The sequence below is a fragment of the Mirounga leonina genome, unplaced genomic scaffold (genome assembly GCF_011800145.1).
Source record: "Mirounga leonina isolate KUSES-001 unplaced genomic scaffold, KU_Mleo_1.0 Mir_53, whole genome shotgun sequence".
In the NCBI taxonomy this organism is placed as follows: domain Eukaryota; kingdom Metazoa; phylum Chordata; class Mammalia; order Carnivora; family Phocidae; genus Mirounga; species Mirounga leonina.
In genome coordinates, this window is record NW_023270807.1 from 76,771,368 (window position 1) to 76,786,345 (window position 14,978).

The 14,978-nt window shown below is 35.2% G+C and overlaps 1 protein-coding gene across 1 annotated transcript in view; it reads right to left on the reverse strand.

The window, feature by feature from the left end:
* Window positions 1–14,978, reverse strand: part of TRDN (triadin) — a 386,087-nt gene that overhangs the window by 121,679 nt on the left and 249,430 nt on the right. The window contains exons 18-20 of the mRNA XM_034990493.1: window positions 14,922–14,948; window positions 12,544–12,570; window positions 5,240–5,287 (exon numbers count right to left, since the gene is read on the reverse strand). Coding sequence (XP_034846384.1) covers window positions 5,240–5,287; window positions 12,544–12,570; window positions 14,922–14,948 — 102 coding nt within the window. The remainder of the gene's footprint in view (window positions 1–5,239; window positions 5,288–12,543; window positions 12,571–14,921; window positions 14,949–14,978) is intronic.

Here is a 14,978-nt window from a genome sequence, read left to right on the forward strand (position 1 = left end):
TTAAGAGTCAGCACAGAAAAAAAAACATAAGTCAGAAATAAAAGGTCAGACAAATTATGGAGACCCAGGAGACTATGTTGTCATGATAGGCCAATAAAAGAGAAGCTTAGAGAAGAGACAAAGTAGTAAATATACTTGAGAAACCTAGCAATGTGAGTACTGGAATGGCTCCTTTGGTTTAGCACTGATAACATCATCAGCATTATCCAGAGCATCAGTGGCACAGTAGAGACAGAAGCCTCATCCTTGGGGGGAGATGAGAAGCAATATTAGCATTCCAGTATCCAGAAAACTGGATAAAATGTGGAGGAAAGAAAATGGTAGAGAGAGAAATAGTAATCAAGAAAAGGGAGTTTTGGGGCACCTGGGTGGCTCAGTCTGTTAAGCGTCTGCCTTCGGCTCAGGTCGTGATCCCAGGATCCTGGGATCGAGGCCTGCGCGCGTCAGACTCCCTGCTCAGCAGAGAGCCTGCTTCTCCCTCTCCCTCTGCCTGCCACTCTGCCTACTTGTTCTCTCTCTCTATCTCTCTATCAAATAAATAAGTAAAACCTTAAAAAAAAAAGAAAAAGGAGTTTTGAAGTTGAGAATAATATCTCCAAAATGAGGAACAAAATCAATAACAAGAAAGAGGATGATGCGACAAAAAAGCATGGATGCCAGATTAAAGAGGACACAACTAGAGAAGCTGGTCTTGAAAAGAAGGATAAACACTTTACCTCTGAGGTCAAAAGGGAGATGGCTCTAGATTAAACAAGAACACCAAGCTGCTAACCTGTGTCTCCTTTTATTCCAAACCATTTTCTTCAGCATAATTGCCTGTGTTTTTCACCTCCCCTTCCCTCAATCCATTTGTCATCCTTTAGCTTTCAAGTGTGCCTTTCCCCTGAAAATTTTCTTTTCTTTTTTTCTTTTCTTTTTTTTTTAAAGATTTTATTCATTTATTTGAGAGAGAGAATGAGATAGAGACAGAGAGAGCATGAGATGGGGGAGCGTCAGAGGGAGAAGCAGACTTCCTGCTGAGCAGGGAGCCCGATGCGGGACTCGATCCCGGGACTCCAGGATCATGACCTGAGCTGAAGGCAGTCGCTTAACCAACTGAGCCACTCAGGCGCCCCTGAAAATTTTCTTTTAAAAAAAATTAATAATTATTCACTTGGCAATGACTTGGTGACCTCCACCTTGTCACTGAAATGGTTTCTTTTCCTGTGGTTACTATGACATTATAAATAATTACATCTATCTTTCTTTTAAACTCTTACCTTTCTATCACTTTTTTCTGTTTTTTTTTTTTTTCTTTGGATTTCCTTGCCCTCTTTCCTCCAAATGCCCATGTTTCCTAGCATTCCAACCCAGTTCTGTTCTCTTTCTAGGCTATCTCTTCGTGACAAGCTCATGGACTTTTACTGTTTCCACCGTTAACCCCAGGCAGAGGGAACCACTTATAATATTTCAGTCTTGCCATTATCTGGAGTTCTAGTTTTACATTTAGAGCCACCTATGTGATGTCACTTGCATGTGCTACTGGCACTTTAACTAGAATATGTCTAAAATCTTGTCTTCCCTCCTCAAACTACTTCTCATCTTCCTTCTTAATTTTTATAAGACTATCAACCATATTCTTCTAGCACCCAGTCTGAAAACTTATTATTGCCATTAAATAATTTCTTTTTTTTTCATTCCCAAAGATGGTAAGTTGTCAAATTCTATTAATATCCCTCTTTTGTAATCTCATAATTAATACCAGGTCCTAATACATGTCACCTAAATTATTACATCCTAACTACCCTGCCTCTTCCTAAAGCAAATGTCTGAATATTATTCCTATACTTAAAATTTTCATTAACTCTCTATTGTCCATGCAATAGAGTCCAATTTTAAAATCAGGCCCTTTTACAGTATTATTAGCCTAGGCTGCATTAATTCATACCATGTTCCTGAGACTCTTGTTCTCCTCATATATATCCTGCAATTTCCCACCACTTTGCCTGGTTCCCTCCCAATTAATGATTATATAACATTATTTAAGACTTAGCTCTAAAGTCACCTTATATAGTAAATCTTTGCTTTTCCCCAGGTAAGAATAATTTTTAAATTCCTATGGAAACTTATCTGTATTTATCTCTTTACCCTGTTGGCTTTCAACTGTGAACTGTAATTACATAGAAAACTCTTAGGTGATAGAAAAAATTGAGGTCTAAACAACTTACATTCCTATTTTTCAGTATTTTAAATTGCTCAATAACAATATTAACATCTGCATTTGCTCTTAATTCTGTACATAGTATGTGAACCATAAATATATATTAAATGAAAGTAAAAGTGATTTGAATGCTGCCAAATTTAAGTTAAAAAGATGATATATTGATGATTAAATACTATATATCCCCAAAGAAAATATAACTTAAAAGTAGGCTTAAGATCAAACACAATTTATACTGGATATATAAATTGGCACATTGTAATTAATTTAAAATATTAATTTTTTTTAACTGAAAATTTTAAAACAAGCACAGAATCAGTAATTTCCACTTAATATTGTACACATAGTTCCTAGTTCAAACCTCAATGTAGAACAATTTGCAATGTTTTGAAAACAAAAATAACACTTAAATAATTTTCTTACTTTACTTATTTTTGAAAAACTAGAAGTTGGACATCTTGTGAAGTATGCTAAGTATTATGGAGATTAGGGGCTAGCTACTAAATCCATGATGAAACAATATGTATTTTCATGTGTGATCAATTGTCAGTGAGGGAGTAGGAGACCGAAAAACTACCTGACAAATGAGAGAAGTCTCTTTTGACTTTTACTTGTAACTTGTTAAATTGGTGAAGTGCTACCTGAATTTCAATCTATTTATGACAGCTTTGGAAGGAACGCTTGTTTCTGTTCATGCTGTAGTTGCAGGCAAACCCAATATGCAGGTTCATATTTAAGAATTGAGGTATAAGATCTAAGACTAACTAGAAGCAAAGCAGTTGGTGCCAGTAGTTTATTTTCATAAAAAGAATTGTTGTCTTCTTTCATTCCACTCTAACAGTCAGCTCTACTTAACCCCAACCAATATGCCTGGCCTTACTCTAAACTCAGGGACCATTCTTGGCTGAAGATCCCCATGAGTTCACTAAGTGATGGTTCAGTCTCAAGTCAGTATGTTTGCTCACTCCAATTTGATCTGATTGCACTCCAAACTATGTGTGCTTGTATTTCTACCTTAAATATCCAAGCTCCAAGTGATTCAGAGTCTGTGCAGGGTTCAGTTACTAGTAGTCGAATTTTTCCTTCTTAAGTCTGTCTCCAGACTGTCTTTCATAATCAGGAATTCCCTAAGGCTTAGTATCTGGAATCTAATTCCATATGAGACCCAAACAACTACTATTTGGAAACCCCACTGGCCTCACCATTGGCTACCAATTTTGACACATAACTTTGTCTCACTTTTGTTCTTGCTTTAATACATACCAATACCAGATTCACTTACTGGACCATGTACACTTTATCCTTCCCTAGACTAATGACTTTCTCTGAATCTATATTTAGACCTTTAGCCTTTTCATGATACCATGGCATTAGCCTTTCTGAAACAACCAAGTCTTACCCACATTCCACTTAATGCCAACAAGTAAAATAATTTGAAAATAAGACATCATGAAAGAATGAGATACATTAATGTGGACTTTGGTGAATTTATGACTCTACCACTCAGGGCACATTGATATCTAGCAAAAGATATCAATGCAACATGTACTATAATCACTTATCAAAAATGGCATCACAAATATTAGGTTATTAGAAAAAGATATGGTTAGGAATTAAGAGAGGGCACCCATTAATTTCAGTAACTCTAGCTTCTAATTATTACCTTACAAAAAAGTTTGTATTTTTTCTTTAAATATTCTTTATCTAATTTTTGTCTTATCTTAGACATATATATACTAATTTATACATTAATTTATATATTAATGAAATGTATTAATTTATATTATATTATTAACTAATATATAAATTTATATTGTGTTAATTTATATCCATGTATTCACTTATATTAATATATGTACATATATAAATTGCTTGGTTTTGAGAATATGGATGTGTGTTATGTACATTTTATATCTCACTAGAGTCCTGATATATATTCTCTTTATAAAGCGTATGCAATAAGAGAGTTTTTTAAGAGAAAAACGTTACGGTGTTTTAGTGAAGTATGTGAAAAGGTTTGTGTGTAGGTTTGTGTGTGTGTGTGTATGTGAGAGTATGTTAAGTATAAGGTTGTCAAATTGTCCCTTGAGATATTTCTGGTGACACTGGATATATTACTGATTTCATTTCTATCAGTAAAACAGAATCACAAATTTTAGAATTGTTCCAGTTTATTTTGAATTGAGAATATGTAAAACTTTTCTTTTTTTGATAATGTTAAGTTAACCACCAAACTGTACATCATTAGTTTTTGATGTAGTGTTCAATGATTCATTAGTTGCATATAACACCCAGTGCTCATTACAACTCGTGCCCTCCTTAATAGCCATCACCTGGCTACCCCATCCCCCCACCCCTCTCCCTTCTGAAACCCTCAGTTTGTTTCCCAGAGTCCATTGTCTCCTCACGATGATCACTTTTAATGTATATTAATGTTCTTAAAAATATTATTTAAAATGTCTCCTAAAGGGAGTCAATATTCATATAAGTAGTTGCCTCTGATTAGACATGATAAGAGAAATAACTTTGAAAACTTAAATTCCAAGCTTCCCAATATTTCTTAAAGCAAAATGTCCCCATGTGAGCATTTTAAGGAGCACATTTTCTAATTTAGTATTACACAAGCACAAAGTGAACATTGTTCACGTAAGCTCTCCTAGTCCAAGTTTCATTTGTTCAAGCCTGCCCTCCTAAGGCAGTATATTGAATTTAAATGTTCTCCAGATGATTGGGATCTTGTTGAGTTTAAATAGCAGCATTTCTTCAATTTTTCAAACACTAACTTGCAATTGGACTATAATTACTAGTTTTAGTTTATCACCCTAAAGGATTGGAACCATTGGCACTAGAACATTGAAGACAAAGCCTTGTAAACATGGATACCATAAATCTTGTGCAAAGTGGGTTTCCTTCTGTATCAATGAAATAGTAAAATCAATAAATAGAGCTCTTCTATAAGCACTGAACAATACATTAAGTTAGAAACCTTAGCAGAAATAAGCTATAGCCATGACATCTTTTTCTTTAAGCTACATTTACCTTTTTTAGTTGAGGCAGCACTAGTTTCTTCTTTGGCTCGTTCAGTTTCTGTAAATTCAGATATTAAAGAATGAGACATGGATATCAGAAATGCCAGGTTGCTATCTTATGGTATTGTAAGTCAGACAAGACTAAAAGTGCCCCAAGGATAAAATGTGGCACCTGAGAGCAAAGCAAGCAGCAGAGAAAACCACTCTATAAAGTGCTTATATGTATTTTTAAGTAATGAACTCTCTTATCTCTCCAAGATACAACTCTGTGGCTTTAAATTCTAATGCCTATGTAAGCGGTGACCATAAAACAAGGTGGCTTATTTCGCAAAATACACTGGAATACCAATCAGTTTATATTCAAATCTAAAATGATGTATGAGTTCTGGGGAAGAGGACTTCAAAGGACTTCTTCATTAGCCTTTAATTATGGGGACAGTATTTGACCTTGATCAATTAGCTTTATATTATAAAAGATTTACCACAATATTACAGAAAATTCCATTTGAATATTTTTTGGATACAGAGAGAGAGAGATTGAGAGAGAGAGATAAAAGTCCAAAGTGTGTTCTTGGAGTTACTCTGAATATCTAGTGTGGAATATAAGAGAGCTGCCTTGAAGACATAATCTGAAATGCTGGTCCTAGTACAAGATTTTGGACCTCAAATCAAAGCTAATTTAAGTTTTCTCTAGTTCATAAGAAAATAAGAAAAATAATAATGAACTGGTGAATATTTACAAATCTTTACTTATTTTATTAACTTTTTATTTTTGATGTAGTTCTCCTTGGTCACATGAATTTTTATGTTTATTTTTATTCTTATTAGTATCTGTATGTGTCCCCCTCACTCATATGCATTCAGCAACTGAGGCTCTGGGGTCAACCAAACAACAGGACTCCTCATGTCCCTTTGCCCTCCCTATGCCATAGACCTTGGGCTGTGAGAAAGATCACATGTCAGAGGAGGTATTCACATCATAATTAGGCTTTAATTCCATAATATTAGATACCAAAACCTTTACCAGTTGCATGTAGACAGGAAGTAAATATCCTCTTCTCCAGGCTGGACTACCCAGACCCCTGGCTGTTATATACCTTCTGGATAAAGACACCAGTGGTTCTCAAACTTGAGCATGCATCAGAGTCACTCCGAGGGCTGTTAAAACACAGATGCTGAGCCCAGAGGTTTTGATTAGTTTGAGTCTGGGGCATGTGCTGAGAATTTACATTTCTAATCAGTTCCCAGGTGATGCTATATCCAGACCATAGTTTGGAAACTGATTACCAAACTTCCCCTAAGAGACAATCAAGACTAATTCTTCAGTGATCCGCATCCCTGTTTACCTCCGTTCCCACCATGAGTATGGGCTTCCAGCGGAAAACAGAGTTCACATTTCTTTTAAAAAACAGGCCCTTTCCAAAGTCAACTCTCCACCACAGTACACACCCCTACATCCTCAGCCTCTGTTAGAACGTGTGCTTTGCTTTCTTCTTTTAAACACACCCAAGCTCGTTAAGGACACTGCATCCCCACAGGCAGTCTTCTGAAATGGACAATGTTTGCTTTCCCATTTCCTGCATACCAAAGTGCCTGGAAGTGATGTATCTATCCTCTTTACTTCTTATTACTTCTCAGAGGTTGTTACCTTCTTGCTTCTTCTAAATCCCAGTTCCTTTGAAATACACAGCCAGGTTGCACCTGGCTCTATGCCTCTTTTTCATTAACCGACTTTATACTCTTGCCCCATCCCTCATTGAGTATTTTTTGCACACAGTCTTCATCCTCTCCACTACTACTGTGAGATTTCATTAAGAACAAGTCTCAGTCACAGCTGCACATTAGAATAAGCTGGGGGGCTGTTATAAGTCCATGACTTTCAGATGTAGTAGGCCTAGGTGGGCTATAGAGCTTTGAAAGCTTTGAGATTCTGAGTTAGTGAGTCTGGGATGAGGCCTAGCTATTCATATATTTGGAAGCTTCCCAAGATATTTTAATATTTAACCAGGATTGGGAGTCACTTACACACACAGTTCATATGCCCACTTCATCTCTGATTTCTTTAGCCTCCTCACTTCTAAAAACTGGACTCCAGTTCTCTACTCACTACCACCTGTCAACATATTTTTGGACTTTTCCTTTGTTGCCAAAACTCTGATCCCCAAAATCCTATTCTCTGGCACCACAGCATCATTTTTCCCTTTACATCTCACTTACTCAAGAACCTTTTCCAAATAGTATCTGACTTGGTCAATACTTTCATTCTTCTGATCTTACCCCTTTCTCACCGCTCCAGATCTTCTTCATGTCCTCACTTTTACTCTTACCAAGCTAATATATAAATGAGCCACGGTGCAATCGCTCACTTCGTGTCTGCTTTTATAGTCATCAGCTGTAGTAGTCCTCCAGGCTGCTTTTAAACTGTTGGGCGGCTAAAGACATCAGAAATTTATTCTTTCACAGTTCTAGAGGCAAGAAATCCAAAATGAAGGTGTCTCCAGCCCATCCTCTGAAGCTATCTCTGAATTCTCCTGGGAAGGAGAGCTTCCAGTATCCTACAGTATAGAGGTAAGCTGCTTCTGAGAGATTCATAGAGAAAACAAAAGCAGACTACACTACCTCATATTTTCCCCACCTCACCAGCACATACCTGCACCATTTATTTTCCTTGCCACCCCAAAGCGTGACCAATCCCTGCCCCATATTTAATACCAGTCTGGCCTGCATCCTGTCTCCTTTTGCCAAGTCAAGGCCTTTTTTTCTCGCAAATATTGCTTCTGTCTGCTACCTCATCAGTTTTCCACTTCAGTGATACTTTCAGAAACATAATATTATCACTCTTGATAACCACAGACAAGCACATCCTTCACTTATATCTGCCCCCAACCCCAGCTGCTCATCTCTCGGTGGTCCATCACAGCTGCCAGGGAGCTCCGACATGATGTCGCCACTTCTATCTCCTCATGCTCTGGGCTTTTAAAGCCTGATTAATTATGAAAAATATAGAAATGAGAGGCATAGAGGCATAGAGGCATATATCATATGTGCCCATTTTAAGGAATGGTAATAAAAAATATGCACACCTTTATAACACCCTGTGAGTTTAAGAAATAAAATATCATAAAGCCTTTGAAACCTTCCACTACCTCATGCCTTTCCCTTCATCTCAGAATTACTATTGTCCTAAATTTTGTATTAATCATTTCCCTATTTTTCAGTACAGTTTTTTATTACATGTACTTATCTCTAAACAAAGACAAGACCATTTTACATAGATCAAATTATATTGTTTAGTTAGATAAGTATAAAAATTGGTTTCTATTGTTTAATTCTTGTGATTTGATTCTTTCAAAACATCATGTTGAGATGCAGTGTTAAAATAGGTAAAGAGGCTATTAGACTGGGGTAGCTCTAGTGACTTCAGTAGCTTATATAAACAAACCAAAGCCAGAGTCATCTAGATTTTTCTGGAATCTGAAAAGCTAAAACTTAAGAACAGCTATCATGACAGCCAAATAACTAAATGTTCCCAAATAAGAAAAACAATTAAGTTCTAGCCAATTAAATTATTTCTTTGCTTTGCTTCTGTGTTTTCTTAAACCTCTGTCCTAGCCCCTGCCTATGGAGCACCCCTAACTACTTTTTCATTTTTGGCACTGCTTGATTCAAATCGTTGTTTGCTTAAATAAATTCAGTTTAACCTTTTATAGAAGCCGTGTTGACATGAGTAGCTATAGTTGATTATCAGTTTTAATTGTTGTATACTATTCCACTATATATCTGTATCTATCTATCTATCTATCTATCTATCTATCTATCTATACATTCTAATAATTATACAACCATTCTCCTGCCAATGGACATTAGGCTATGTCTGATTTTGTGCTATTATAAGTAATCCTGTTATGAACATTCGCACACATGTTTCCTGTTACACATGTGCAAGAATTTTCTTAGAAGTGAAATTACTGGGTCAGTGCATTTGCTCATGTTTAATTTTTCCAGAAATATGCCACAATATTCCCCCAAATTTTACATTCATACCAACAGTACATGTGAGAGCTTTTATTGCTTCATATTATTACCATTACCAGAATAATCATTTTTCTCTTTTTTGGTCAATCTGGCATGGGTACAATAGTATCTTATTGTGCTTTTAATTAAAATTCCATTATACCAAGAGACTGAACATCTTTTGGTATGTTTATAAACCATTTATAGAGTTTTCTTTTTTTTGATGCTTACTTATATATTTTTGTCCATTTTTTTCTGCTCACTGTCTATCAAGTTCTTTGTCTTGTTTTTCATTTTTGGAGTTATTTATTTTTTTGCTACTTAACTCTTGTTACTTATATATGCTACAAATACCGTTTCCAAGTGTGTAGCTTGTCTTTTCTTAGAATTTTATTAATACTATTTTGAATTCATTCAGGCAGCATTGCCTGTGATTTGGGTTGTGATCTTATAATTTATTATCCAAACTGAGCAAGTGAAAGGAGGTGCTAGTAATAATTATTCTGAAATGATATGAATATGGATTCTGTCTTAACCAACTGAGATTCATGGTCATACATATCATGCCATCTGTGTTCTAGACACACCTCATCAATATCAGATCTATTGTTCAGGCCCATAGATATTGGGCCTGAACATAGGCTTGGTGGATGAGCATACCACAAATCTAATGAATGGAAAATGCCTGATTATTGCCATTTCATATAAATTTGAACCTACAATTAAAAATGACTAGCCTTCGGTCCTGATCTGGTCTTTGGAGCCTTTTTTGCTCAAAATTCAAACTGACCAGAGGCTAGAAGAACACGCTCTTGGAACACATGATCAGAGCCCTGTGGTCCTTGATATGAAGAAGGAGGTAATGTATAGCAGTGTTTCTCAAGTTCTTGAGGCACCCTGGTCACTGAAGTGTCTTTAGGGGGAAAAAAGGGTACGATGTGGTCAAATATATTTGCTAATCATCTACGACATGCCCTCTAGAAGATTCATCAAGGAGAACGTTAAGTATCTGAAGTGACCTAGGGCTTAAAAATCTGCTTGTTTTGTCCTCTTCCTAAGTCATAGCATCAACACTTATGTTGCTATCCAGCATGTGGGAAAGCAGGTACAGTGGACTGCGGAGAAGGGAATTGGGTGTGGTGAGGCATTTTTGTACATCCTCTGATAAAGGAACGTGTGTTGACTTGCAGAAATTGTAAATCTAGGTTTGGCATACCTGCTTGGTCCAAGGCAGTCTTCCTCCATCCACATAATCTCTGACACATAACTTTGTATATAGGGGTATTAAGTGCCCCACCATAGTACTACATCATTGAACCTGAAAAATTTCCTTTTTCTTCAAGTTCATGGTACCATGATAACTACCACCCCGAACTGGTACAGTTCCCGAGTATATCTGTGTCCTCTAGTATTTTTCCTACAGTAATTTTGGTTTCCTCAGAATCTAGAAGAAACTGTTCCACACCACCAACTTAAGTGACATTCTAGTTATTTCCTTGAATGAGTGCTAATGCCAAATTACCTTTTATTTTTTTCCACAGACTGTCAATCTTACCTCTCCTCTTTAATTCAATACCATGAAATTGTATCACACAAATATTTAATTTATCTTAATTAAGCTATACATCTCACTCTCATTTGCTCTCATAATTTAAGATAATGTAAAATAATATCCTAAATGTTTAGGTTATATACACAGAACTATGTGCACCATACCATATGGGTGATTTTAAGAATTTTCAAGAGTATTTTTAATGATATGCAATTTTTACATTAGGCAATAACTTTATAAGTGACCCTCTATATATAGAAGATGTGTAAAAATTCTGTTTTATGGTTTCAAGATTGAAAAGTAATTCTTAGTTGAAGAAATGGATAGTCGTGTTGTTAATAGAGAATTTAAACAATTTATTAATTATCTCTAATTTTTTTATTGAGAGATAATGCCCATGTTAAGTCTAAATCTCTCAACCATATGGAGAGTTGAGTATTAATTCTTTTGAAACTTTTATATTGGGTCTAAGATGATTTAGCAACTTAATTTGCTAATTTCCTGCAAAAAATGCTGATCTCTTCAAAACTTGATTGGATAGTGTGCTTCATAGATAGCAGATCTTACAGAGTTGTTTTACTCAAATCAACATTTTTATCTATATGTCACATTTTTCTAGGAAGAAAATGTTCGCTTTTAGCATAATCTTCAATCTAAAGTTCTCTACCAGTGCTGCAAAATTATGTTTTGTTTTATACATTTTCTTGATTATGCACTTCTACAGACTAAGTATTAGCATACTGAAGATTCCATAATAAAGAGTTCCAATCAGCTTTACATTCAACTAAAAATTTTCATGAAAATATAAATGGAATTTTAGATTCATGTTACACCTCTCAAAGTCTATAATGTCTATGTAAACACTTCCAACTATAATTTTTAAAAAGACATTCCCACCAAGTTACTCAAAATTATATTTTCTAATTTTTCTCTGATATATCCACCAATGATATACTCTATCTCAAAATCCTGGCACTAAGTAAAATATGCATTATTAATGATGGTACTATGCAGCTCCAAACCAGATGAAAAAATATAATCGTATTTACATCATGCATAAGACAGGTTTGACCATAAAGCTCAGAGAAGATAAAAGTATATTTTTTTCTAAAATCAAATACATGTCATTACGCCTAAAATAATTTTCATTAGTGACCATCTGTTAGGTATTTCATCTAATTGAGAAAAACCATCAAAGAAACCAGCATTTGTCCCTAAGCATACCGTCAAAGCTAATATTGATGCAAATGCCATGGTATCAGTTATCAGTCAATGTTCATAATCTGAACATATAAACCTTGAAAGGAAATTATAACATTACACCAGCAGTAGTTAAAATTGTTGGGGGCTTCATTTCATTAAAGACACCATGACTTTCACTGGTAGACAAATTATCTTGCCTACTGGTTTGGTCAAGTGATTAATTATTAGGAAAATTAAGTCTGATGTGTTTAAGAAACTGAAGGTATCATTTATTCTGCAAGTTAAGAAACCAAAATACAAACTACTGAAAAAGGAGTTATAATCTGGACAAATTAACATTTGCAAATGAAAATAAATTTTAAGAAGAATAAATTCACATAAAAGTTTGAATAATTACGTATATTATTTCAACACAACAAATATTAATAGCAAGAAACATTTGGTAAGCCAGCCTCAAGAATTAGCAGTAGCCTTGTCTATAACAGAAAAATTAGTAAGCTGCTGAAATATGCTCTTTTCGTTTTTTTAAGTTTTATTCAACATACTTGCTTTTACTTGTTTTTCACTTGGAGCTGTTAAGGACAAGAAACAATAAAGTCTAAATTAATTACAAGTCCATTGTCTCTCTCTAAAATAGCTTTAAGGTTATTTAAAATTTTTAAAAGATTGTATTATAACCTTGGAAACTAAGGAAAACCATAGATCTGAGAAGAAGAAAATACAACACTGTGCCATTTTCTTTTGTATACTATAAATATGCACCATGAACCATAGATTTTTTTTTACATTTTTATATCTTCTCTCAATACAGAATGCTCATTCACAACTTATTCCTTTTGTTTGCCTTTTAAATTAGTTAAGAATCTGATTGTTTTTATATACAAGCCAATGCATTTTCCTTAAAGTGGTATGAAAAGAACGAAATGGATTGATAAATTATCCAATGGTTTCAATTGTTAAAATACAACTAATTACTGCCACGCTGCTACACTGTAATCATACCCTGAAATGAACAGATAACGATTTCAAGCAATTTAAGTTTTGTATTTTGTCAGGTTTAATATTAGACAATAATGGTTAGCTATTAATATTCTTGAGACTGATTATACCCTAGTCATTCTGCATGTCTCTCCATGTTTATATGTTTCTATGATATATATTTTATTTTAGTTTTCTGCATATGTGCATAAATGAGAATATGTGTTTGGCCCACCCCCAAATGTTACTCACAAATGAACAAATACTCTGTTCTCTGTAAGGTGGACAAAAGCATTCCTTCCCAAAGGATAAATAATATCAATGTTAATGTAAAATGGTGAAATGTGAGCATTTCATCTTGGAAATTATTTAAAAGTCATTCCCATTTAAATTTTTTTTAAACGTGGTTATTCTATTTGGTGTTTCTCCTTTCATTTAAGAAACCATTATCAAGGGGCGCCTGGGTGGCTCGGTAGTTAAGTGTCTGCCTTCGGCTCAGGTCATGACCCTAGGGTCCTGGGATCGAGCTCCGCATTGAGCCCCGCATTGAGCCCCATATTGGGCTCCCTGCTCAGCGGGGAGCCTGCTTCTCCCTCTCCCACTTCCCCTACTTGTGTTCCCTCTCTCGCTGTGTCTCTCACTGTCAAATAAATAAAATCTTAAAAAAAAAAAAAAAGAAACCATTATCAAGTGCCTACTGTGTGCCTGCCTTTATAATAGGCACTCTAATTTCTGACTATTTAAAATGGAAAAAAGCAAGGTAATGTGATTATAACAGTATAATAAGTGCTATTATAAAGGAAAGAGAATGATGCTATAAGAAAGGGGATGATGCTATAGGAAAGAGGATGATGCTATGGGAACTAGTTGGAGGAATAACTAAATGGATTGAGTTGTCTGAGGAAGTTTTAGAAACTTAGAAGAAGAAGAAGAAATGTAGCTTTGAACCTGTGGTTTGCTCTGGTCTGTGGTGGTGGGGGTGGGAAATAGTAGAGCTACATTTGTATGGTTGGTTATTTACATAACACTGAGTAGATGTAATTTCCATTTAAATACAAGAAAATGGGAAGAGCACCTAGTGGACATTATAGGAACCTATGACTGCCTATACACATACCCACAAACATATACACACGAAAACTCCGTGAAGTTCTTTGAGGAGAAATTTGAAGGCAAAATCAACACATAATATTTTAAATTGAAGTCAGTAAAATAAGTTTTAGAAACTTGCATTTATTTGCATTTGAAGCAACTAATAGGACAGACTAAATGCTAGAAACCTGTAAGAAAACCATTTGGTATTCGTACCAACTGCATTTTTAGATGTGTTTGTTTGTATGTGTGTTTTACCGATTGTCTGATTCTCAATTCAATTTTCCCCCATTAGAATGTAAATATATTGAGGGCAAAATCTACCTCTACTTTCATTGCAGCTCCCCTGAGTACTCAAGAAATGTCATTAAGTAACATTTTGAATAGGGAGAGAATATTTGCTGAATTAAATATTCCATATTTTACAAGTAAAGCAATATTGGATGCTTTTACAGAAAGTGTTTTTTTTTTTTTCTTGTTTTGTTTTGTTTTTGTTATTTTACACTCATCAGTACTTCTCAAACACTGCTTTGACAGAGTCGCTGGGGATCTTAGGAAGTTATGGATTCTGATTCAGTGGGTCCAGGCTGGAGCCAGAGACACTGCATTTCTAACAACCTGATGCTGCTGGTTTACAGAACACTCACTGGGTAGCAAGAGTGTAACATATTCTGGTTTTGTTTTCTAAACTGCACTGATGTTAACTCTATGTCAAGAACTTGAAATAAAGACCATGAGATGAAGAGATTTCCTGCCCTCTCCTGGCATGGCCCTTACCACCTGTCTGAGGCTGCAGGATTAATAAACGTTGGACATCAGGTAGAAAGAACCCAGAAACATCAGTCTAACTCACCTGAATGTTCCTTCTTTGATGACTTTGCTGTAACAAACAAGAAAAGAAAAAAGTCAA